The following is a 25638-nucleotide window of genomic DNA, read 5'->3' as shown; positions in this document are numbered from 1 at the left end:
CCAGAACTCGGGCGGCGGGGTAAGCGGAGCGCTCGCTGGAGGCGAGTCGTCTGGGGAACACTGCCAACCAAGGGGGCAGCTGCCCTCGAATCGTGCGCGCAGTTGTGGGCGCTGAAACTCCGAAAGGTGGGTCATAAAAATGACCACTCAGAGAAGATTGCCACTCAGAGAAGTACATCATGCCACTAGCTAGGAAACCAAGAGGGTGTTTCGCTTGGTAGGGAAATCCTTCGGGGAAGATCTTGATGACTTGCTGTATTTCATTGCATTTGTGTGTGTTTTAAAACACACTGATGTTACTTCAAAGCTGCTTCCTGCCATGATGTAAATAATCATAATATAGGAATAGAGTCGAGGAAATAGATGACTTGCTTAAGCAGTCTTTGGTTTGCTTGAGTATTCTTCATGCTTTATATGTTAACAACGTAACAGAAGAACTGCGTGGTACATGAGAGCCACTGCATACCTGTTCAAAAGACAGTCGTTAAAAATACTCTGAAAAGTCTGAACACTGCACCCCAGAGACTGAAAACAATAATGCAATGTTTATGTTTATATTCTTCAAGAATCTGATAGGTAGTTGCGATCCTGACACTTGGTTGGTGTATTGATTGGACCAAGGGTTCAATCCCTCACGATTCTAAAGGAAACAATACCACTCCAATACATGTGGTCAATACTGTGAAGTCATCATTTCCAGGTTGTGCAGAGTATTATAGAGCTTGTCAAGTGTCAGGCAGTGAGGCCACGTTGGGGAAAAACCACATACTGTATATACTGCCAAAGAGCAGAAGTTGGTCATGCATAATCAAGTGACAATGGTTGAAGACTGGCCTACAGACCAGCTTCTAGTCTCCTCCAGATTATCTCCTCCATCATTCTACCTCAACCTACAATTTTATATTTGGGTTTCATAGTCAATCACATGCAATGCGGGCTTAAGATCTTGACTCACAAGCATGAAGTTACTATGGAAACCCCCACATTTTATTTTCAGTACTGGCAAATTTGTTCTCTCCTTTCCATATAAGTACTTAGGGAGATTTGGGGTATTCATATTCATAGTCCTAGGCACAAGAGATGGCAGTTCAACGGAGAATGAGAAAGACAAGGACACACAGAGCTGAATATGCAGAAGTATCTTAAGATGCTGGCTGCTTTCCTCCCATGAGATCCGATGTGGGAGTGGGAGCAGTGGATTTCTCCTGTTGGTCAGAGAGTTTTAGTTGTGTCTCTACCTATGCTCACCCTGTATATACATATAATAAATGCAACCATTACAAATTACCAGTAAGGCGGCAGGCCAGTGACTTGCTGCCCAAGCAAATCAAACCTGGGTAAGCACTGTGCCCCTATAACTTCTCACTAGGAGAAATGTGGTGAGTATAGTAAAATGTATATTTTGGGTCTGCTGCAGTCCAAGCATGAAGAGACGCTTTGAGGTGCAATGGACTAGCTTCTCCAGGTTGTTTTGCCTCTTTCACAGCCTGTTCCAGAGAATGCCTTTCAGATGTTGTGCTGGGAGAATAGATTTCTCCTAGTCCTCTGTCCTGTTAATAGCTGTACAGAGAGTATTCCCATCACAGGTCACTGTGTTATTTGAGATTAACATGCACTGCAATGTGATAGACACAACACTCCTACCCATAAAGAGAAGTTTAGACAAAACAAAGAATTGTGTCCTGAATGCTTATACAGTATTGCTGATACCACATAACTGTTGCACACCACTCACAGTCTCCAAGGGTTCCAGACGCTTACCCAGGGTTTGTGTTTCCTTTTGGAAATGAGGCACAGTGGGGACTGTGGTGTCTTTATAATATATGGTTTATTTCCCCCTGAGGCCATATTCACAATCTTTCAATTTGGCTGGGCCCTACACTTAACTGGCCCAGAACAATCTACCAGAGAGAAGGTCGTCGCCCATGGGACAGAGGGACATCGATGAATGATAACCCAGCTTTTACCTTGGGTTTTAACAGGTTTAATAGGTTTTATTGGTAACCATATATGTAATGTATTTTTGTTAGTGTTTGTCCTTTTGATGCTATGGCCTGTCGGCCACGCAAATAAAGTTTGATTTGATTTGATTTATGGTTTATTTACACGTATATACAATCTGAGGCTACGATGAAGGAGCTCACAGTATTCTCACCTGAAGAGGTTCTTGTTTCTCCCATACCCACAGCCTTGAATCCAAACAGAAATCAATCATTTCTCTTAAATGTAGCTCTGACTCTCTCCCACTTTCAATTCTCACCTTTGTATTTTTCTAACTACCATACAGTTGGGGGACGACGACACAAATTTACCATCTCACACTGATCCACTTGCTTTTGTTTCCCTACCATTACTTACACTTCAACACTTGCTGGATCCAGAGGTTAGAAGGGTTTCTGCATACCGCCTACTTCCCCATCCCCACCCCAAAGTCATAACATATCTACATCTGAGAAGACAGTGTGTTAAAACTCCCTCCTCATAGAGGTTTTTCTGACAACTTCAGACGTTTTGGCAAATGCTGAAGATGTACAGTACCTCTTTGCCCAGGCCTTTGACACCTCTTATATATATTTTCAAGACTTATGGTATTTTTTTGTAATTATAAATATTTAAATTGTTTTTACTGTTGTATTTTAAATTGTAGTAAACCACCCCAGAACCTTAGAATAAAGGGTAGGTAATTAATTAAAGTATGTAATAATAATAATAATAATAATAATAATAATAATAATAATAATAATAAATTGGAGAACACTCTTAATAATCTTAAGAGGTATACTTTATTTTCAGAACAAATAGCTCTGAAAAGATGCTAGAATGCAGCAGAATTGAAGGACAAGTAGCCAAAATGATACTCCATTAAGTGAAATGTTTCCAGAGGCTGTGGTTGCCATTGCAGTTGTGGTACTTGCAGGGGTTGGTGCTGCTCTTCCAGGGCCCAATATTTTCTCTAACTCCAAAACTCTAACTCCAACTTGCTCTGGCTCAGTGACTATGTCTGGTGGGTTCTTAACATCACAGAAGTAAGTCCCATTGTCTATAGGTTGCATGTTTGCTACCTTGATAGAAGCATCCTTTGCATAAAAATCTCCAGCCCAGGTACTTCGGCCGTTGAATTGTGTATTCTTTCCATTATATTCCCTCCCGTTTGAGTAATAGAAAAACTGTAAGCATAAAAACAAACACAATAACTTTGTTAATAGCTGCTTTGAGCTGAACATAGTTGTTGGAGAAGTGGGATTCAAATTTCAAATCAAACCATGATTAACTTTGCATGAACGTTTAACTTTTCTTCCTGCTTTAGTAACATTGAGTGGATGTTTCCAACGCCTCGGGGATTGATTACACAAAACTTGGATGCTAAGCTTGATCTTCAGTGGATTCACAAAGGGTAACACCCAGATGCAGCCAGCCAAACCACCAAACTTTATTCTTGTTACATTTAGAAAGCCTCTCTTACTTTTTGCCCAATCCTAGGCATGTTCAGTCTGAAGTAAGTCTCACTAAATTCAGTGGAGCTCAGGCTGTGTACACTGTGCCTTCCTTCAACCCAGCTTTCATTCTCTAAGAATATGGAAACCATGGTTATCTAAGGTATGTATATTTCAGGCAGCTGTTGCACATGTGCGGATGACAGATTTAGTGAATTGGAGCTTGCATCTCTGCCCCTTCTCTGTTGTGAACAGCAATATTTAAAAGTGATTTGAAATGCAGCAGGGTGGGGTGGGGTGGGTGATGACCTTACTTCATTTCAAGCTGCTAATGTGCACATAGCCCTACTCTCAAGTACAGTGGTACCTCGGGTTACAGACACTTCAGGTTACAGACTCCGCTAACCCAGAAATAGTACTTTGGGTTAAGAACTTTACCTCAGGATGAGAACAGAAATCGTGCAGTGGTGGCGTAGCAGCAGTGGGAGGCCCCATTAGCTAAAGTGGTACCTCGGGTTAAGAATAGTTTCAGGTTAAGAATGGACCTCCAGAATTAATTAAGTTCTTAACCCGATGTACCACTGTATGTATATATAAACGAACACCATTAGTTGTGCTGCTGGATAAGTGTTTAATGGTTATTGTATTTGTATTTGTTTAAAAATAATAATACAAAAATTATATATGCCCAGGATTGCAGCTGTCAGTCAGCAAATTCCAGAGCCGAGGCTATATGGTTTTACCTGAAAAATCCCTCCACTCAGACACACTACCCCACATACATACAAGAGTTACCATTTCTAAGACCTAAGATATCAATAGATGGCCATGCAGTGAAGTGGAAAGGAAAAGTGCCACCTTGGGCACTATAGCAGAAAGTGAGATAGAGAACTTCAAATAAATCTGAAGGAGAGAGGGAGAGAGTCAGTGATCAACCCTGCATACCCCAAGCTGCAAGCTCCTACAGACAGATTTGTTAAAGGACAAAGGAGACAAAGCAGAAACAAAACTGGGGAGTTGGGTGGGGAATTTTGAAGATTCAGATTGCAATCGTACAGTACAGATACTTCGGAATAAGTCCTTCTGAACTTACTTCCAAAGTGAACATGCATGGAATTGGGATTGTTCATCAAATACTTGAGTTTTAGGAGCAAGAACACATCTATTAAGAGGCTACAAAGAGACACACCATGTGATATTGAGGAAATAAAGAGGCAGGACCAAGTGAATAATGATGTGAATAAAATGGCACAAAGGCTACATTTTTTTTTATGACACTGCAGGAAAAGTGCTGAAGTGCTGTCATTCCAGAGTACACAATAAATTGTTTCCATAAGATAAAATTAAGGTAGCGCTGTCAAAACATGTAATCCAAATTCACCACAAATTCTTATGCAAAACGACATTAGCTCAGACATTAACTCTTACTGGTATGGGACGAGCCTTTGATCCCTCTGGTTGAAAGCTCCACGTAACAGATGTTGCACTGGTGATTTCCTCTGATGACCTGAATGTGCATGGAAGCATTACATCTGCCCCAATCCCCACAATGAGTTGTGTTGGTGAGGACACTTCTTCATTAGCTGTGATATCGATTGTTAAAGAACAAGATGCCATCCGCGTCCCTTTGTAAGCAACAAAATTACAGTTTTTAAACATGCAGAGCAAGACAAACCTGTGCATAAAGATTTGTTTTTATATATGGATATGCTGTCCATTATGAAAGCATCTCAAGCTGATTACTACAGGTAACAGACATCACAACTCTTTTGGTTCCACAGACACAAAATATCTGCATTACTGTTCTCATTATATTTTTGGTTTCTAACTTTGATTTTATTTGGTACTCTGTTGTCATTTTATATTGAAGTTTGGCACACTTCCTGAAATGTGGAATAAAACTGAACGCTGGAGAAGATATTTCTGCACAGGGCTCTTTCACCAAAATAGATTTCATTATATGAAAAATAATGAGGTAAAAGTCCTTCTAGATTTGCACGGGACTGAGCTCAAAAGTTAATTTTCCAAGAATCAAACTAATCTGCAATAACAAAACTAAGGGGAAAATCTAGAACCACATTTGAGTGAATCGACTTATTACGGTAACAGACCAGAGATACTAAAACCACATTTCTACCATATCATGCAGCAAAAGTTAAACTCTTTTTTCCCCAGATTGTACCAGTGCTTTGGTTTCTCAGATGCATCAAACTTTGGGCCTTTATAAGCCTGCAACAAGTTTATCTTTAAGTAATTAATGTTAGTTCAATCCATTATAAATAAATATGAAAACAAAAATCCTAAACATGCTGTGAAATTGCATGTACTGGTACCTGTACATGTAGGGTACAGTACATGTAGGGTTGCTGGTACAGTACATGTAGGGTTGCCATACGCCCAGATTTTCCTGGAGTTTAAAAAGCTCAACAAGTTTCAGGGTGTCCTGGTTTTTACTTTTTGAAATATGGCAACCCTATGTACATGTCCTCTTGCTTAGATACTGGCCTATTCTGTACCCGGCTTGTTAGAACTGCTAAACTGTGCTATTCAGGGTTTCAGTGCTCTAACTGAAGGGACACTTAAGGAAATGGGTTCTCAGTACCATTTTTGCAGTTTCTAGGTCCTGATTTGAGTTACAAGTGCATATACAATCTTAGCGAGGAACTCTGGTGCAAAACTGCAAACTGCTTCCAAAATAAAAAATAATAAAAATTCTGTGACTATTCATTTTACTGTGTTCCATGAGTTACTGAAAATAAAGCAACAAAAGTAAATACAGAAAACCAGGAGGTTGAAGTGACACCTCCCAGTTTCCAAGATTTTACTTTTTAGGGGGGAAAGGCGTAGACTAGAGAATGGTCCAAGAATGCTTTAATCTGAAGCATGGGCGTGGCCAGGATTTTTGTTGGGGGGGGGGGCAGAACCTCAGATTTGTATAGATTTCTATACTTCTCCCCTTGGTCCGAAGCACATTTAATCCCATTGAATACAGTGGATTCTGTAAACCTATTTAAGGATTGCAGGTTTCCTTTGTATGTGTTCAGCACGTGTGCAAGGAGGGGATTGTCGAGGGTGTATGTATGGTACTGAGACACGCGCAACCAAAGAGGGGTCACAACGTGCCATCCTCCTCTACCCTGAGCTGCCGCTCATAAATAGCCTTCTTCTTCCAGCGATCTTGCATCTGGACCGGCCAACCGCTTCCCCTTTCTTTCAAGGCCGGAGCGAGCACGAACCCCAGCAAAGGGGGCGCGGCTAGGCGCTTTCCCCGCCCTCTTTCCCTCCCCCCCCCCACTCCCGCATAGGCGGAAAATACCAGGAGAACTCACACGGGCCCAGAACGAAAGCCACCGCCAACCATAGTCCAGGATCGCGGGCGGCAAAGCTCTTGCGCTTCCCCGGAGCGCCGCCTGCTGCCGTCGTGGACACGGCGCCCATCTTTCTGCCTCTGCCCACATTTTCTCGCCCATTGTGACGCCCACTCCCACCTCACAGCCATTGTTGCGGGCCGTGAGGGGCAGGAGGCTGGGAAGGAACGCGGTCGAGTCCAGGGGAGCTGCTGTCAGGGCGAAGCAGTCTCAAGTGAAGGGCCTTGAAATACTCCCAGGCTCCAGCAGGAGCGTAAACAGGGAGCACTTTGGAAAAGCGCCTTGCCGCAGCTGCAACCCCATTATACACACTTACCTGCCTCAGACTAGGGTTGTTGCGAAGAACTATTTAGGGAGGAAGAGGAGAACTATTTAGGCAGCCTTGAGCATCTCGGAGGAAAGGTGGATTGTAAATGCAATAAATAAAAACATATGGGTAAAAACAACAAATGTCCATTAAGCCAAATTCAAGGTGTTAACACACACTATGGCTTGGGACCAGGGCCGGATTTAGGTTTGATGAGGCCCTAAGCTACTGAAGGTACTGGGGACCTATATATGTCCAGCTGTCCTCTGTCAACAACAAGTTGTCGCTGTTTTTTGTGTTGAATATATGCTATATGTTAATTTATGGACCTAATAGGTTTCTAAAGCCATTTGCACATGTCGCCATGCAACCAGTCCATGCAAAATGTAGGCACCTGGCACCCTATATACAGAAATGAGCAAATATTTTAGGGAACAGGCTAGCAGACCTTATTACTTACATCATAGGAGCCTACACAACACAAACTCTGTTGCTGTATGTAGGTTTTGTTTTATTTGTTTTTTATCTTATTTTTTTCTAAATGTACATCCAGTTTTTTTTTTACTTTATATATTGGGGGGCCCTAAGAGAGTGGGGCCCTAAGCTATAGCTTGTTTAGCTTATACGTAAATCTGGCACTGCTTGGGACCCACCCAAGTACTGTACCTAAATATCAACCATCTCAAGCCTCTCCTGCTGTTGGAGGTGTCATCACTAGAGGTTGCTCTGTCTGCAGTAGCCCATGGCAGGGCCTTCTTGGTGGCAGTCCCCTGTCTGCTGAATGCCTTCCCTAGTGAGCTATGCTAGTCTCACTCACCAACAACTTTTAGGAGAAATTTAAAAATTAAATAATTCCCGTTTGCTGTGTTTTTTGATGACTGAAATTTCTGTCTCTGTTAACCCTGACATCATTAGTGTGACAGTAGATCAGTGCTTTTTTTCTAAGGGGGACACATATCACTAAACATTTTGTGAATCTTTGTACTTTTGTCCATTTACTGTATTTATTTCCCCCGATTTGAACTATAAAATGTTGATTTTCTTGAGTCAAAATGAGAGTACCCCTAAACATTATTTTAGGGGGGGAAAGCACTGCAGTAGATGATTGCTTTTAGGGTTTTAGAACTTTTTTAAATGGTTGTTTTAAAGTGTGTATGTGTTTTTTTAAAAGAACTTTTAGTTGTTTAGGATGTGTTTGCTGATCTGGCCTCCTTTGGAGTAAAGTGTGAGGGTATAAATATGATTATTATTATTATTAGTAGTAGTAGTAGTAATAATAATAATAATAATAATAAAGTCCAAAATTTACAGCTGGATTCTACCAAATGAAAATGTCACAAAATTATGGCAAGCTTTTGAGTTGCACTTTTTGAGGTGGGGGGAATGGTGGGAGTGAAAACTTGTGCTCGTCCCCCCCCCCTTCACTCCCAAGTATTAGGCTGGATATTGCAGCTCATTTTCAAATGGTCTGTCTCAGGCAGGAGTGGCGTTTCTCCCGGAAGGCTCTCCCCGCTAAGCCCTTCTCAGAGTCCAGCCACCCGGCATTGTCCTCAGGCGAGGAGGGCCTTTCCCGTAGCGGCGCCCGGTACGTGGAAGACTCTTCCCTCCGAGGTAGGTGGGACGCTGCTGACACTTCAGTTTTGGCGCCAGTTCAAAATATGGCTGCTTACGCAAGGCTTTTGGGGATACCGCAAGTCTCAGCAGGTCTAGCAATAAACAGATGCCGTTCTGCCGTTTCAAGATAACTATCACGTATTGATTTTAGTTGCTCTCTTCTCTTTATCGCTATAATAATACGGTTATTTTAAAGCGCACTTTATTGCACCCGCATAGCTGCCAAGTTATCCCTTTTTTTAAGGGATTTTCCATTATGCTGAATAGGCTTCCTCGCGAGAAAAGGGAAAACTTGGCAGCTATGCCCGCGTCCTCAGATCGTCGCAGTGAAGGGCGCCTTCTAAATACTTTGCATACACTGGAATGAGACGTCTCAGGCCGTCTCTGGTGCTTTGATAACAATTTTATTATTTTTCAATTGCAATCCAATAATAGCCTCATTATAACAATGTCAAATTGTAATACCAATCGTTCAAATCTCTCCGCTGCTTTGCAAATGCTCCTCTCTGCCATCCTGTTCCTATGACGTATGATGGATCAAAACAAGGAAATACCTTTATGGAAACTCTCGGCTCGGCGCACTCTTTCTTTCCCCATATATCTTAGAGAGGGGGCACCTGCAATTGACTCCCTTCCCGCGGGTTTCGGGAAATCTCTGTAAACAGCCGGGCTGCTGCTGTGTTTTTCAGCTCCCAAATGCTAGCTGAGGGTGAAGGATTGCATGGCAGCCAGCAAACTCCTTGCTGATCTCTTTACTGTATTTCTTTACGTTATTACCGGTACGTTTTGTGAGGCAAAGGATCTATAGCAGCCGCAAACTGCTTACTGAATATAAGCAGAGAAACAAATTTTGCGCGTGCGGCTGGTGTGGATTCACGCCCCCTCACCATGTAAATAACACTGTTCTAAAGTAAACCACCTTTGAAAGGCGCATAGGTATTTAAATGTTTTAATGTTGCTTAGCATTTTAAAGAAATTAAGTTCTCTCCCAGATACAGCCACACAGCCATAGACTCCTTGTACAGCAGCGAGAGAAGCTGTGGAAGGCTGGCTCGTTGGTCTAGGGGTATGATTCTCGCTTAGGGTGCGAGAGGTCCCGGGTTCAAATCCCGGACGAGCCCGTTTTTTATTTTGTAGTCCCTCGCCCCAGTGTTAAAAGCACAATAAAAATGTATTCCCCCCACCATGGCTCCCGTCGCCCCAGAACGTAATTTACATTGTCATAGGACTTCTTCGTATGGTCGTTGTGCCATTTACTGGGGCACATGATGTGAAAATACCACCCTTTTCCTTTTTCGTTGTCTGTTGTGTAACTTTAAGAAGCGGAGTAAGATTTTTTTAAAAAATTCCTTCTTCCTATTCACCCAGCTCCTTTCCTGCATGTGTAATAATACTACGTACTGATAATTCATGTCAATGGTGATAGTAGAGGCGGTTTTATTAGGAAGCCCAGAACATAATAAAATAAATGCAATCGTTCCACGTGACTCTTAATGGAAAAGAGCATCAGAATAAAAGGTTATTTGATGCTTTTCTCTTCCCTTGCGTGCTCCGTGGAGGAGTCTTAATTTCCTTCTCGGGAGTCCTCGATTTGGGAATATCATGTTTTTTTTAAAAAAACCATGGCAACCTTCGTGTCAAAGCAATATTTTCGCCCCGTTTTTCAACAGTGCCACCTCCTGTTAATCTTTATCTACACTATTTACCATTTTCCTCTTCTGAAGGCTCGATCGCTTTCCTGGTTATGTACCAAGCACCTTGTCTCCCGCTCCTCCTCCTCCCACCCACAAGGCCCTGATGATAGAGTTGCAAAATTAATAAAAGTGCGGTCGTCCCCCAAAATAGGAAGGAATTATACCACCCCCTCCAACAACGGGCTCGTCCGGGATTTGAACCCGGGACCTCTCGCACCCGAAGCGAGAATCATACCCCTAGACCAACGAGCCGCTCTTGACACACTCCTCCTCAGCTCACTTCTTCACTTTTATCCCGCCCCTGTTGCACTGCGCAAGTACTGTATTCCATTTAATAGCCGACTGTGTTTCTCACATAAACACGTGCACCCCTTCCATTTTGAAGAATGGTTTGGCCCACCGTCCCGGGGGACAACAATATCCAGTAAAATAGCTTCACGGCATTATTCGCCCGCCTCAAGGGAGAGCCCTTTCTCCACAGAAGGGGGGCTCGGGAGAGGACGAAAATTCTGGCCGCCTCACGAAAAATCTCTCTGTTCCTTTTCCTTTATATACCCCGTGTGAAGAAATTTAGTATGCTGCGTTCCGGCTGGGCAGAGGGATTTCAGGGTAAATCCATTCATTTCTGTCGTCAGAATCAGGAAGCGAGCATGGTCGTTTCTCTCTCTTCACAGAATTCCTTGGCGCGCCGGTTTCTATTGCTGAGGGGTCCCGTTCACTCACACCTCCCCCCTTGTCCCGCGCGCATTCTCCCTTCCAACGGTCCAAGCTCAAATTCGACGACGAAGAGCGAGTTCCCGGATGAGGAAGCTCTTGTGGTGAATGAGATAGCCAACTTCCACACACACCCCCTCCCTGTCTGGGCTCCTGGGCTCTTTAACAGCAGCATATAGCAGACAGAGGTCAGTGTAAATAAAACTTTCCTGGAAGAATTGATTTTGGGGAAACGCCATTTGTCAATATATTCATGCCTGTTATGGGGTTCTTAAAAGGCACACGCCCTCGTGGAGTTCTGGATATAGGCAAGTGTGTGTGTGTGTGTGTGTGTGTGTGTGTAAAAGTGTGTGTAATGAGTAGTATTCAGATATTTTACATAAAAGCGAGATGGCCTTCACACGCACAAAAGGGCACTGTTTTCCCTCTGCCTTAATAAAGGCAAAATGCCAGGTGTCAATACAATCTCCAACATGGATTGATTGATTTTTAAAAAATTGGTTGTTCAATACAGTGTACACATGTAGAAAGGGGCTTTATATATTTTATTTTAATCTGCCTTAGCCTTTCTACATATCAGAAGGCTCATTTCATCCATAGTCACATGTTGGGATTGGAAAATGCATATCTTCCTTGCGCTTAATTAGAGAAAATAGTTTCCTGACCCACCAGAGGTGTTAATTAATATAGCAAATATAGGAAGATTGTGTTACAAGCAATAGCAGTTGAGAATGGTCACTGTGTTTATTTTGCACATATTTCATTTAATACAGACTATATTTTAACCACCCCATGATCATTTGAGCCCAGTATTTCATTTGAGGACCTCCCACTAACGTTTTTTTTAAAAATATTCCTGTCAACTGAGAACAATACTTCATGCATCTGATGAAGTCCACAAAACATTTTGCTTTAATAATTGTGTTTGGCTTATTTTTGCTGCAACAGACTAACACGGCTCCCTCACTGGAATATATTTCTATCTTTAACTGCCTAAAGTAGTGATGGCCAAACTTTGCCTTCCAGCTGTTTCCGGACTACAATTCCCATCATCCCTGGCCACTGGTCCTGTTAGCTAGGGATGATGGGAGTTATAGTCCAAAAACAGCTGGAGGTTCAAGTTTGGCCATCACTGGCCTAGGCCCTAAAGAGTCACCTGAAACATAACCAAAGCAAAACAACATGGCTTTTTCTGATGATTCTCCTACTTCTGTGGAGCTCAAGGTTTCAGTTGCTGCTACGGAGCACATAATTTATAACCCTGTCAGGTATATGTTTAACATTTGTCCTACAGGCTTGCAGAATCTGTTAATTAATTGTATTTCTGAAACATGAATGGTTAGAAAACAAAGAAATTTTAGCATGATTAAACCACAGGCCCTTTAGCAGTCAATATAAGTGATGTGTGAAGACAGCATCAGCCCAAGGAGCTCTAACTTTGACACTAAATAAAGAGGGGTAATCTAGTAGTTTTATTTTTAGTGATGTATGGAAGTGAGAGCTGGACCATAAAGAAGGCTGATCGCCGAAGAATTGATGCTTTTGAATTGTGGTGCTGGAGGAGACTCTTGAGAGTCCCATAGACTGCAAGAAGATCAAACCTATCCATTCTTAAGGAAATCAGCCCTTAGTGCTCACTGGAAGGACAGATCGTGAAGCTGAGGCTCCAATACTTTGGCCACCTAATGAGAAGAGAAGAATCATTGGAAAAGACCCTGATGTTGGGAAAGATTGAGGGCACTAGGAGAAGGGGACGACAAAGACGAGATGGTTGGATAGTGTTCTCGAAGCTACGAACATGAGTTTGACCAAACTGCGGGAGGCAGTACAAGACAGGAGTGCCTGGCATGCTATGGTCCATGGGGTCACGAAGAGTCGGACACGACTAAATGACTGAACAACAACAACAACAATCTAGTAGTTTTATTAGATGGGGAACCTGTGGTCCCCCAGTTGTTTTTGGACTCCAACTCCCATCACCGCTGTTCATTATTATTAATTATACCTATTAGTCACACACACACACACACACACACCGTGAACTCAAGGGGACTTACAAAAATGGACAGTAAAGCAAGCATAAAAACATATTTAAATGCTCACCAATACTCACCAGTACTACATTTGTGTGTGAGAGAGTGAGAGTGTGGGGGATAGGCTGTATGCCTGAGTCCCTTTCTAATTCCTGATCCAGCACAGATTCAATTCCTTGAATAGCTTCCTGGTGAGGTACTGGCCCTCTAAGTATGGGCCATTGCGGTAACGAAGGAAGTGGCTCAGGGGCCAGGCAGAAAATGGGTGGGTTTCCCTCCCTTAACTCATTGGTAGTTAAAGAGGCAAAAGGCCAGAGTTGAGAATATAGGTGTGTGAGAGGTAGAAGGTAGAAGCAAAGCTTCACGCTGGGCAGCTGGGAGACAGAATCATGCCTGATTTCTGCTGGAATCCAAGGCTATGGGGGCTATGGGGTGTTAATGCTGTAAGTCCCTCCATTGTAGGATCAGGTTGTATATATGTGTAAATAAACCATATATCATAAAGATACCACAGTCTCCACTGTCCCTCATTCCAAGGAAAAAACCCTTGCCTAGAACCCCTGGAATCTCACACCACTCAGAGTTTGGAGTGATACGCAACAATATAATATAATGGCTCTTGGCCGTGCTAGCTGGGGCTGATGGGAGTTTAAGTCCAACAACATTTGGAGGGTCACAGGTTCCCCAACCCTTAGGTGATGATTCTGTAACTTGGTGTCATCAAAAGATTAAATAGATAAGGACTAATTTAGTGCATTGGTCCGTATATGGCTTGGGACTGTGGTATATTGAATATCTCTTAAGAAAATTAAGATGCCTGTAATGGAACAGTGAGTTTTCCCTTCTACCACTGACCTGATGTTGTTTAGTTTCACCTCTGTCCATGTATGTGAATGAGTGAAGGCAGTGTTCCCAAGAAAAAGGAAGCTGTTTATAAACCTGTCTTTGCTGAGTGCTCATCTGACAGCAGAACCTATTAGGCATGGAAGCCTGAGTGAGTACTCTGCCACTGAGACCCACAGACAAAGGGAGAAAATGATAGGAGTAACAAGTACCATTAGCTCCCTCCTCTAACAACAATTTTTGCCTCCTTTGGGATTTTTGCTGCCTTTAAATATTGGAAGCCACAGAAATATATTTAAGCATGAAGGTAGGGATGAAAAGCACTATGCCAAATCCAGGTTCATGGGGCATCAGGACAGCCTTATATTGCTGCCGTGCAGACACTTTACACTTTAGAAACCAGTGCATGCTTTCTGCTCCCTTTCACTGTGTTACTAGTTACACAGAACCCCAACTTGAGTAAATATGGTTTGGTAGCTTCTGAATGAGAGAGTTTTCCCATTTTTAAACTCATCCCATTCCAATGTTTTGTCTTCATTTTACATGGCTAACATTGTTTACTCAGTTGTTAATTCAGTTGCTTACCCACCCTGCTATATTTCACTGGACACTTCATTGCCAACAGTGCTAATGTTGTTTTGCTAATGAAATACAGAAGTTAAAAAAGTCTTACTGCATTACATGCAGGAAACTAATAAATTCCTTGTCTCTCCACTAGGCTCAACACAATTTTTCAGCAAGTGTCTATTTCCTAACCTAATTAGAAAAAAGAGCTCGTTAAAGGCACAAGGAATTAAGCCAACTAATGCTTATCATGTTTTAACTTTGCTTTAGGCACATTCCCCCCCCCCTGAAAACTTTTTTTAAAAAAATTAGACTAAATTGATATGTAAGAAAAGACTTACATGTTTAAACACAATTCCTTGAAAAACAGAGGAAATATTTGAATGACTTACAGTTAATGGCAGAATGTTCTAGGTTGTGGGATGCCCTGGCAGGCTATCTTTTCAGATCTATGGCATCTGAAGCTGTATCTCGAAACAACTTGAATAGCACCTGCACCATTTGTGCACTTAAAAAAATTGCCCAATATCTTGCCCACTATTTATCTTTAAATAGGAAGATTGTATTCATTAACATCAAGTGAGAACATGCCACATTTCTCTCTTTTGATTTCCAGGGAGGAAGTAGTATTTATTGCATTAGATTTATCCTTATGAGCTTTTAAAGTTAATACTAGACAAAGATGAATTTCTGTGGTTTGCAGTTTATATGCAGTTGGGGGGGGAGGCAAAAACAGTTGTGAGGGAGTAGGCAAAAGTTTGTTGTACTGATGTTTGGCTTGTGGTCATTTGTGCTATATTTTCATTAAAGTTAAATAACTATATAATTGCTTACATTTTTATTTTGCCAAACACATAAGCCAGGGACTTTCAGGAACCTTTTAGTTATATCTGTTGTTATGGCTATCATTGTGGAACGCTCATAAAATGGCTACATTCTTGCACTGAAGCAAGCAAAGTAATAAAGGAAAGAAAATGCAGCATTGTAGTTCTCATCGCAACCGCCTGACCAGTGCTGTTTTACTAGAAAAAAGGAGTGCTGGAATTTAGTGACCAATTTAGCTGCAAGCACACAGAACCTTAGTCAGGAATATGACTACAGGAAGACAAAGGGTAGAATTTGTATATGGGCAACATTTTGTCTGAGAGGGGGAAACAATTACTACATACCAGCTGTATTTGTGAACAATTATGCTACAAACCATTGTTTAATAAGCCAAATCCCTATCTGGAGGAGAGCTACATTGCCATCAAGAGTAAACAGGACTGGGGGTGGGGGTAGGGTAGATAACAGAACACTTTACAGCAGTGATGGCCAAACTCGGCCCTCCAGCTGCTTTGGGACTACAATTCCCATCATCCCTGACCACTGGTCCTGTTAGCTAGGGATGATAGGAGTTGTAGTCCCAAAACAGCTGGAGCGGCAAGTTTGGCCATCACTGCTTTACAGTGAAGCATTACCATTAGGCAAAATGAGGCAGCCATGGGTGGCAGATTTTGTGAGGTTGTAGCAGTGAGGAGCTAGTGCAGGCATCCCCAAACTTCGGCCCTCCAGATGTTTTGGACTACAACCCCCATCATCCCTGACCACTAGTCCTGTTAGCTAGGGATCATGGGAGTTGTAGGCCAAAACATCTGGAGGGTCACAGTTTGGGGATGCCTGAGCTAGTGGCTAGAGCTATCTGCATTAAGTGGCTTACCCTGCACCCCTTGCTGTCTTTAGGTATGGTAGAAGATACTGTCTCAGCATCAGTGTTTTAAGTAAACAGCCATTCCACGCTACTTCTGGATTGGGTGTGTGTGTAATGCATTTTCTCCACCTCGTATTAAAATTGGGCCAAACCTTGTGCTGAAGAGAAACCTAGCAAATAACTGAACATGAACCAACAGTAGCAATATCAGAGATTTCCTCAGTGGCCCTGCTGTCTTCATGAAGTGTCCACTGAAGTGGCACTGTTACATGATGAATGCAAGCTGCCATAAAGAAACAATGCTCTTATGGTCTTTTGAGCTATTCTTGAGTGAGGATGCCTAGGTTCACCTGAGTGCAAAACCAGAGTTGGGCCTCATTAGGCAGTAAATGGGCATACCTTCCAGCACATCCCAGCAACTAAGGGTTTTGACAGCTGTCTTTCCTCTGGATTCAGCATGTGAGATTAAGAGTGGGATTGAAATGTTGGCAAGCCTGAATAGTCATATCACTGCCTTGGCTTTTGCAGCAGATGAGAGAGAGGGCATGTTGACCTTGCTTTCACCCAGAGAAACATGACAAATCCAAAGTCTTATTAAGACAGATGGTTGCCACAAAATTTCTGTGTGTGTCAGGTCTTTGACTTTGCCGTGAGCATAGTCAGCAGTGTATCTATTTTGAGCACTGTAGCAAGAAAAAAATATTTTCAGTTCAGTCGTTCTATCCCTTGCTACACACTAAGAAGTGCATGAACAAAACAATGAGTTGCCCATATGGGTTGCGTTCTATGATTTTTAAAAATAAAGGAAAGAATGTACATAAATAAATCATCTGTCTGAAATAAAACACCTTTTGCACAATTCATAGTGAATATACAGAATTCACAGCTGCTGAATGCTGTGTTGGCCATTAGAATAGATTGCTTTAAAAGGATTAGGCAAACTAATGTAATATAGGCTTATCAATTACATTATCCATACAAAGAACTTCTATGTCATGAATCAGTAAAGTTTTGATTTCCAGATTCTTTGGACAAAGAAGAAATGATTATCTTCAATATGCCTTGCTTGAGAGTCACAGAGCATCTAGTTAGCCATTATGGAAAACAATGGTGGAGACGCACCTGTGTTCTGATCCGCAAAGCTGTACTTATGTCACATAGAAATCCAATGCAGTTTGATACCTTTTTGAAATGCATACTGTTTCTTGCACTTCTATCTTAGTGCTAAAGTTCAGAACCTGTAAGGTGTGAAGCTTCTACCAGGACAGGCCTTTTGAAAGGGATGAAAAGCAATCTCATGTTCACCGCCAGCCAATCCATTAGACAAGGTGGACAATTGCCAGGACTTTGAGAACCTGTAGTTCTCCTGATGTCAGATTCCAATTTGCATCAGCTCTGTCAAGCATGGCTAGTGGTCAGGGATAGGAGTTGTAGTCAAGCAATATCTGGAAGGCCACATGTTCCCCAGTCCTGACCTAAAAGGTGTGTTATCCTTAGAGACTTTTGGCACCACTCACCATCAGAACACTGGGGCTTTAGCAGCATAAACATTGTTTTCATAGGGAATCCACTCAATAACTGGCTTAGTATTTATGGCAAGTGCCTTCCAGGACCTATACAAAAAGCCAAAACCACAAGATGATCCAGTTCATTTAGTAAGGATGCTTTCTGCCTGAAGACCATCTGAAATTAATTGTTTGGGAACCTTATTGCTCGCATATTCCTACTTAGTTACAGCTGGTAGCAGTACAGTGATTTCCTGGCAAGTTAGGAAATAATAATAATAATAATAATAATAATAATAATAATAATAATAATAATTTTATTATTTATACCCCACTCATCTGGCTGGGTTTCCACAGCCAATGCTGCTTTGCTTTTCATAGGTCAGCTTCTTGAGGCAGAAACATTACTAATTTTAAAATTCTTAGCAAATTTGAATAATCATAAAATAAATGATTATTGTTGCAAAATACCATATTGTAGGTATACAACTTTAGGTCCAACTTTAGTTCATGCATGACTATTGATCACATATTGGCTCTATACAGATAATTCCCACCACCATTCAAGAACAGTAGTAAAGGTTTATTTCTGCTATTACACCAGTTCCATTTCTGTAGCCATGGCATGGGAACTAGTCAAACATATTAGGGCAGGGATGGAGATCTTCTACAGGGAGACTAGCTTTTCTAGGGTGGGGAAGATACTTTACTCCAAGGGCTACATACTGTATATATATGAATAAACGTTTGTCTTACAAAGGGCAGGATGGCAGATAATTATATAGTCATTAGTAATGTAAAGGGCACTACTCTATCATATACTTGTGACAGTCACTCAAACACCAATGGAGATGAAAGAATAAGGTCTCTTCCAGCACATATACACATTTAAGCAGCACATTGTGCACACACAGGTCTGTTATGGTCTACTCTTGCCTTCCATCTTCCCAGTGATATTTGTAATGTGGGGCCAATATATGCAGAACTGGACGTGATAGGGAGAGCTTGCAACTTAGTGATGGTGCATATAGTTTGCATCTGAATGTCCTGGGTTCAGTTCTTGATCTCTCCAAATAGGGCTGGGGGAAAGCACTGTTACCAGTCATTATAGACATTACTGAGCAAGATGGACAATGATCTGACTTTGTATACTTCAGAAAAGGGGAGGAAAAGAGTTTGCTAGATGTTATTCCTGCAAAAGGAATTTTTTCCTTTACCACATATATCAAATTATTCCATAGTCACTAACTAAACCAGAAGGGATTGTTTTGTGTGGTTGTGTGGTTGTGTGGGTGACCATGTAATCGATATGCATGCAGCATAGTTTACAGCTGACAACCCACAAGAGGTTTGGAAATGTCCACTTTAATCAGAAAACGTAACTAATATGCATAATAGTTCTTTCTATATGAAAAATGCTTTAAAAGCCCCAGTAATTGTTGCATTCCTTAAGTCAACATACAATAATTCTCTGCGCAGTCATTCTTCTTGGTGTGCCACCAGCTTGAAAAGCCTAGAATGTTAATTGTCTGTATCAGGGTGTGCTAGATGACCAGATCTGCTGCAGTAAATAGCCTAAAAACCACCAAAGGAAAACACTGATATCCTTGGGGTTTTCATTTAAGGAAGAGCTTTTGCTCATTCATAAGAAAGTACTGTAGTGGGAACCCCTCCATAACCTTGGTTTCCCATTTACTGTGTGCCCAATGATTTTACATCTATCACACTCTGGAGCTTGTACAGGTTTCTGTGTCTCCTGCAGGCTGTGGAGTTGCAGTGTCTTGTTTGTCTGATATCAGCTGTGTGTCCTCACTGTCTCTTAACTGAGCCATCCTCTCTCCTTTATCTTTTATTTCCTGGTCAGAAGCAATATCATCTTCCCTATCACTCAAAATGCTCTTCTGTGATTTTATTGTTGTATCCTCTGCATTGTCATGATCTGGATTCTTCTCTTTGTCATCTTTGATGCTCTCATATGGATTTTCCCCTGAAACATTCTGATATGGCTTCTCTTCTTTGCTGTCTTTGCATAACACCATTTCCTCTGCTCCTGCTTCTATCTCATTGCTTTCTGTTCTTCTGGACACTAGTCCTGGTGGGGTTTTTCCATCAGATGCTATCTCTTTTTGTTTCTCATGGTGATCTAGACCATCCACAGGAGGAGAGAGTGACTTTGTTGCCTTTTTCTTGTCCATAAATACACCATTCTCCTCCTGGGCACCATTCTCCTGAGATGAAACTGTCACCCCTATATCTAGGTCATCTCCATATTCTGATTGCGACTTTCGAAATCTTCTAGAGGGTGGTCTGCGTTTTATTGACCCCCGTGTACGTACCTGAAAATGGATAGAGCTGTGATTTAAAACCATAAAGGAGATCAGTGCTGCAAAGTGAACAAAACACCCAACATGGATGCTTACATGTTTAGACTTATAGACATATACCGTACTATATCTCCTTTACATCAATAGCATTTGGCATCACCTTCATTTTCATGAGAGAGAACAGATGGTTGCCCCTTATCACAAAAGGGGAGAAGAGGTTAATATATTATTTTCTGTGCCCACCTTTGTGTGCATATGACTGTTGTGTTGTTACACAGATGGGCAACATAGCATGCATGGATGACAAATATGTTTCTCTGGTCCATGCCAACTTTAGGGATTCTACCTTAACAGGCAGCCTTGTTTAGGGAAGTTTTTAATGTTTGATGCTGTACTGTTTTTAATATTTGGTTGGAAGCCGCCCAGAGTGGCTGGGCGGGGTATAAATATTATTATTATTATTATTATTATTATTATTATTATTAACATGAGATTGTGTTCAAATCTGAAAACCAAGAATTTAGGCTGAAGAGTCGTGGCTCATTCTCTTCCTACTTATGAGTAAGAAATCAATTTCTATGGAAAGCTTTTTATTAATTCATTTTTTGATCCCAGACTAAGTGAAAGAAATGTTTCACATGTTCAGTGGCACCAGTGAATGGTCCAGGAGTACTTGATGCTGCACTGCAATATCTGGGATACCGGTAGTCATGGCTAAACTTTTGACTTTGGGATCAGGTCCTCAAAAGCACAAGAGCAGGGGTAGGCAACCGAAGGCCCGTGGGCCGAATGCAGCCCAATCGCCTTCTCAATCCGGCCCACGGATGGTCCAGGAATCAGCGTGTTTTTACATGAGTAGAATATGTCCTTTTATTTAAAATGCATCTCTGGGTTATTTGTAGGGCCAGCCTGGTGTTTTTACATGAGTAGAATGTGTGCTTTTATTAAAAATGCATCTCTGGGTTATTTATGGGTCATAGGAATTCGTTCATTTCCCCCCCAAAAATATAGTCTGGCCAACCACATGGTCTGAGGGACGGTGGACCGGCCCACAGCTGAAAAAGGTTGTTGACCCCTGCACAAGAGGGACAGGCAAGGCCAACTTTCAAGCAGATCAAATCCAAAGTGGTTGTTTGGAGATCAGGGAAGAGAGGAAGTGTTATGTACTGAGCTGAATCCTAGAACAATAGGATTCAGAATCAGCGGGAGCTACCCAATCCAACTCCAGGTGGAAGTGAATCCGCAACCTGATTGGCCTGCTGGAGCAGCCAATCAGGCGGCTGGCAGAAGTGAATCCGCAACCTGATTGGCCTGCAGGAGCAGCCAATCAGGCGGCTGGCAGAAGTGAATCTGCAACCTGATTGGCCCACAGGTGTAGCCCTGAAGTAGCCAATCACGCAAGGCCCATTGTGTAAATAATGTATATAAGCAGATGGTTTTGGGAAAAGAGCCATTCGTCTTCTCTTCTTCTCCTTGATGAATATGAGCTGAATAAAGAGCATGAAATTCACTCTCGACTCCGAGTATATTTCACTGGCGACGAAGGTGGGATCCTGCTGAGCTGACCGCCACCACGCACTGCACCGCAGCACCGCCACCTGCTGCACCGCTGCATCGCACCGTGCATCCAGGCTTCAGCTCCAGGACCCAAGGAACCCAGAATGGCAACCGACAGCAGCTTCTCGCCATTCAAACCAGCATCAGGAGACTGGGAAGGGTACGCCGCCCGTTTCAACTTCCTCCTGCAAGCGAAAGAAGTCACCAACGATGCCATGAAGAGGGCGACATTCTTCAGCGTCTGTGGAGAGGAGACGTTTGAAATCGCCCGGGCTCTCCTTGCACCTAGAGATGTCGCTACCGTCTCTTACAAAACAATAATGGAACGGCTGAAGGAGCACTTTTCACCACAGCCCTCGGTGGTAGCTTGCCGAAATGCCTTCTACGCAAAGCGGCAAGCCCCGGGGGAAACCATAACTGGGTTTGTGACCTCCCTCCGCCAAGCCGCCCGGTTATGCAACTTCTCAGAGTTGGAGAACATGCTTCGTGACCGCCTCGTCGGTGGCCTGAGGGACGAGATGTTGCAACGACGCCTCTACGCCAAAAAAGACCTCACGTTCCAGATTGCTCTGGAGGAAGCCCTGGCAACCGAAGCCGCCGAGAGGTCAACGCAAGAGGCACGACCGGCCCCGCCATCCCAACCGAGGGTCTACCACGAAGACCTCACCGACGAATCCGAATCTGACAGGGAGGAAGTACACCGAGTACAGCGGCGCACTCAAGCAGCACACACACCACAGCAGCCTCGACGAGAAGGAGGGAACTGTGCAAGCTGCGGGGAGAACCACGAGAGGAGGACCTGTCGTTTCCGCAACGCAGAGTGCAGGCAGTGCAGAAAATTGGGACACATCGCCCGGGTGTGTCGGGCTCGACTCACCCGTCGACAAGCATCAGATGACCAACCCAGGAGCCCCAGGTCACACGGCACCATGCACCAAGGCAACTCGACGGAGATCACGGACTACCAGGTATTCCAGTTGCCCCATCCCAGCACAGAGAAAATTTATATAGAGGTACAGATAGAGGGAGCCCCATGCCGCATGGAGCTGGACACGGGTTCAACTCTATCCATAATCTCGGCCCGAACATTAAGGGAACTGTGCCCTAATGGGGGTCCCAAACTAAGGCCGGCCCCATTCACCCTCCGGGACTTCCAGAAACGTAAGGTCCCTACAATGGGGGTGGGGACCTTCAGGGTGCAATATCGAGGGCGAAAGCAACAATTGGACTTGCTGGTAGTTAAGGGCCCCTACGTTAGCTTACTGGGACTGGCATGGTTTGGACCTCTGGGGCTAGCCGTTACCGGGGTGAACCGCACTAGCTTACAAGTGGACGTGGACGCCATATGCAAAGAGTTTCCAGGGGTTTTCGATGGGGCATTGGGACGATATACAGGACCCCCCATTGCCCTACAGCTAGACCCCGCTGTACGACCCATCAGGCACAAGGCCCGCCGGGTCCCGTTCGCCCTGAAACCCCGCATAGACGAGGAATTGGACCGGCTCGTGGAGCAAGGAGTGCTGGAGCCGGTGCCCAACGCCCCCTGGGAAACTCCAATTGTCACACCCGTCAAGCCTAACGGTTCGGTCCGCATCTGTGCAGACTACAAATGCACCATAAACAAGGCTCTCACGGCCCATGCATACCCAGTGCCAGTGGTCAGCCATGTCCTCGCCACCCTGGCTGGGTCAAAAATCTTTGGCAAACTGGACTTGGCCCAAGCGTATCAACAGTTGCCTGTGGACGAAGCCACAGCAGAGGCTCAGACGATTGTGACGCACAGAGGGGCATTCAGAGTAAAGCGGCTGCAATTTGGCGTTAGCGTGGCACCAGGCATATTCCAGAATCTAATGGACTCTCTCCTTAAAGGGATTCCTGGCGTCACCCCCTTCTTCGATGATGTACTGATCGCCGGGCCCACACCAGAGGAATTTGAGGACCGCCTCCGCTCCGTCCTGCACCGTTTCCAGACGGCGGGCCTCAAGGTGAAGCGGGAAAAGTGTTTACTGGGAGTGCCGCAGGTGGACTTTCTGGGATTTAAGGTGGACGCAGAAGGGGTCCATCCAACCGGTGACAAGGTACGGGCCATTTGTGAGGCCCCAGCGCCCAAGAGCAAGCCCGAACTTCAGTCATTCTTGGGACTATTGAACTTTTACCATGCCTTCCTTCCCCATAAGGCAGCGGTAGCGGAGCCCCTACACAGACTCCTAGATAAAAGGGCCCCTTGGGTGTGGGGCCAGCGACAAAGGGCCGCATTCCAGGCAGTCAAGGACTTGCTCGTCTCAAACTCGGTCTTGGCACACTTCGACGAGAGGCTGCCAGTGGTGCTGGCATGCGACGCCTCTCCCTATGGCATCGGCGCTGTCCTGGGACACCAACTCCCGGATGGAAGAGAGGTGCCGGTGGCATACTTCTCCCAGACGCTTGCTGCAGCCGAACGAAACTACTCACAGATTGACAAGGAGGGTCTGGCAATCGTGAAGGGCGTAAAAAAATTCCATGATTTCTTGTACGGGCGGCCCTTTACCATAGTGACTGACCACAAGCCGTTGCTTGGCCTGTTTGCCCCCGAGAAGCAGACCCCCCAAGTGTTGTCTCCACGTGTCCTCAGGTGGTCAATTTTCCTTGCCGGCTACCAGTATGCACTAATCCACCGCCCTGGGAAGGCGATGGGCCACGCAGACGCACTCAGCAGGCTACCACTACCAGAAACAGGCCCCGACCCAGCGCCTGCGCAAGAGGTTATGACCCTGGAGCTGCTTCCCGACCGACCCATTCAGGCACAAGAAGTTGCGCACCATTCCACAAAAGATAGGGTCATCTCCCGGGTCCTGGACTGGGTGTGGCGAGGATGGCCCAGCAGCAGCCCCGGGCCAGAATTCGCTGGCTACACAAACCGCAAACATGAACTGTCGGCCCACAAGGGGTGCCTGTTATGGGGAAGCAGGGTTGTTGTTCCCCAGCCCCTCCGCAAAAGGGTCCTCACAGCCCTACACGAGACACACCCAGGGGTAGTGAGGATGAAGGCCCTTGCCAGGAGTTATGTGTGGTGGCCGGGGATTGACAGAGAGATAGAGGCCTGGGTCCAACACTGCCAGACCTGCCAAGAATCCCGCCCGGATCCCCCAAGGGCCCCAGTCCAGCCCTGGGAGTCCGCCCGACATCCATGGTCACGCTTGCACGTGGACTTCGCTGGCCCCTTCCAGGGAAAAACATTCTTCATAGTGGTGGATTCCTACACCAAATGGCTGGAGGTCGCACTGGTACCGTCCACTTCTACGGCGGCAGCCATCCGGGTACTACGTAAGCTGTTTGCAACCCACGGGCTCCCTGACACCCTCGTCTCGGACAATGGAACCGCATTCACGTCAGAGGAGTTCCAGACCTTCACAGCGCAGAACGCCATCCGCCACATCCGCTCAGCACCATTCCACCCTGCCACCAATGGCCAAGCGGAGCGCATGGTGCGGACCACCAAGGACAGCCTCCGCCGCATAACACAAGGGGACTGGGAATACCGCCTTGCCGCATTTCTTCTAGCACAGCACAGCACCCCAAGCACAACGACGGGCCGGAGCCCAGCTGAACTACTCATGGGCCGGCGCCTTGCAACTAGACTGGACCGACTTCACCCCGACAGAGCTCAGGATGAGGTAGTGGTGGGGAAAGGCAGGAACCCCCCGGACATTTGTGGCCCAGGACCCAGTGTATGCAAAGAATTTTGGGGCAGGCCCAGCATGGGTACCCGCCACAGTCACCAAGGTGACCGGTCCCGTGTCGTACGAGGTACTAACAGAAGGGGGGCAATGTTGGCGCCGCCACTGCGACCAGCTACGGCGACGATTCCCAGGAGGAACCCGGGAGGAGAGCGGGACAGAGGGGTCCCAAGGGGACAGCAGGGCAGTGAGGCCTGTAGAGCGAGAGGGGTGGGCAGGGGAAGCAGAAGCAGTAGGCACAGAGGGGCGCCCCGAGGCTGGAAGGACACCGGAAC

General features: G+C 44.6%; 2 protein-coding genes and 2 non-coding genes across 7 annotated transcripts in view; 1 reads left to right on the top strand and 3 right to left on the bottom strand.

Moving 5' to 3' along the window:
- Positions 1 to 2764: 2764 nt before the first annotated feature.
- On the bottom strand, positions 2765 to 9424 carry LOC132592002 (myelin protein zero-like protein 1). 2 transcript variants are annotated; one of them, XM_088668026.1, is made up of 3 exons: positions 9278 to 9424; positions 4863 to 5059; positions 2765 to 3167 (listed from the first exon to the last, which is right to left on the bottom strand). In XM_088668026.1, the coding sequence occupies exons 1-3, from the start codon at positions 9318 to 9320 to the stop codon at positions 2790 to 2792; spliced, it is 618 nt and encodes a 205-aa protein (XP_088524152.1). In that variant the 5' UTR covers positions 9321 to 9424; the 3' UTR covers positions 2765 to 2789. The 2 variants fall into 2 exon arrangements, with proteins under 2 accessions (XP_088524152.1, XP_060129647.1); XM_060273664.2 differs by lacking the exon at positions 9278 to 9424 and adding an exon at positions 6764 to 7256.
- Positions 9425 to 9772: 348 nt separating this feature from the next.
- TRNAP-AGG (transfer RNA proline (anticodon AGG)) lies at positions 9773 to 9844 on the top strand. Its single transcript has one exon. It is a non-coding gene; the product is annotated as a tRNA-Pro (tRNA).
- Positions 9845 to 10597: 753 nt separating this feature from the next.
- On the bottom strand, positions 10598 to 10669 carry TRNAP-CGG (transfer RNA proline (anticodon CGG)). Its single transcript has one exon. It is a non-coding gene; the product is annotated as a tRNA-Pro (tRNA).
- An 8446-nt stretch (positions 10670 to 19115) lies between these two features.
- RCSD1 (RCSD domain containing 1) overlaps positions 19116 to 25638 on the bottom strand; it is a 33226-nt gene continuing 26703 nt past the window's right edge. For all 3 annotated transcript variants that reach the window (XM_035115441.3, XM_060273655.2, XM_035115442.3), the window contains exon 6: positions 19116 to 20102. In XM_035115441.3, coding sequence (XP_034971332.2) covers positions 19488 to 20102 — 615 coding nt within the window. In that variant the 3' untranslated portion in view covers positions 19116 to 19487. The remainder of the gene's footprint in view (positions 20103 to 25638) is intronic.

The sequence above is a fragment of the Zootoca vivipara genome, chromosome 4, assembly GCF_965207765.1.
Source record: "Zootoca vivipara chromosome 4, rZooViv2.hap1.1, whole genome shotgun sequence".
In the NCBI taxonomy this organism is placed as follows: Eukaryota; Metazoa; Chordata; class Lepidosauria; order Squamata; family Lacertidae; genus Zootoca; species Zootoca vivipara.
Note: the sequence above shows the minus strand (reverse complement) of the source record. Positions and strands in the feature narration are given on the sequence as shown.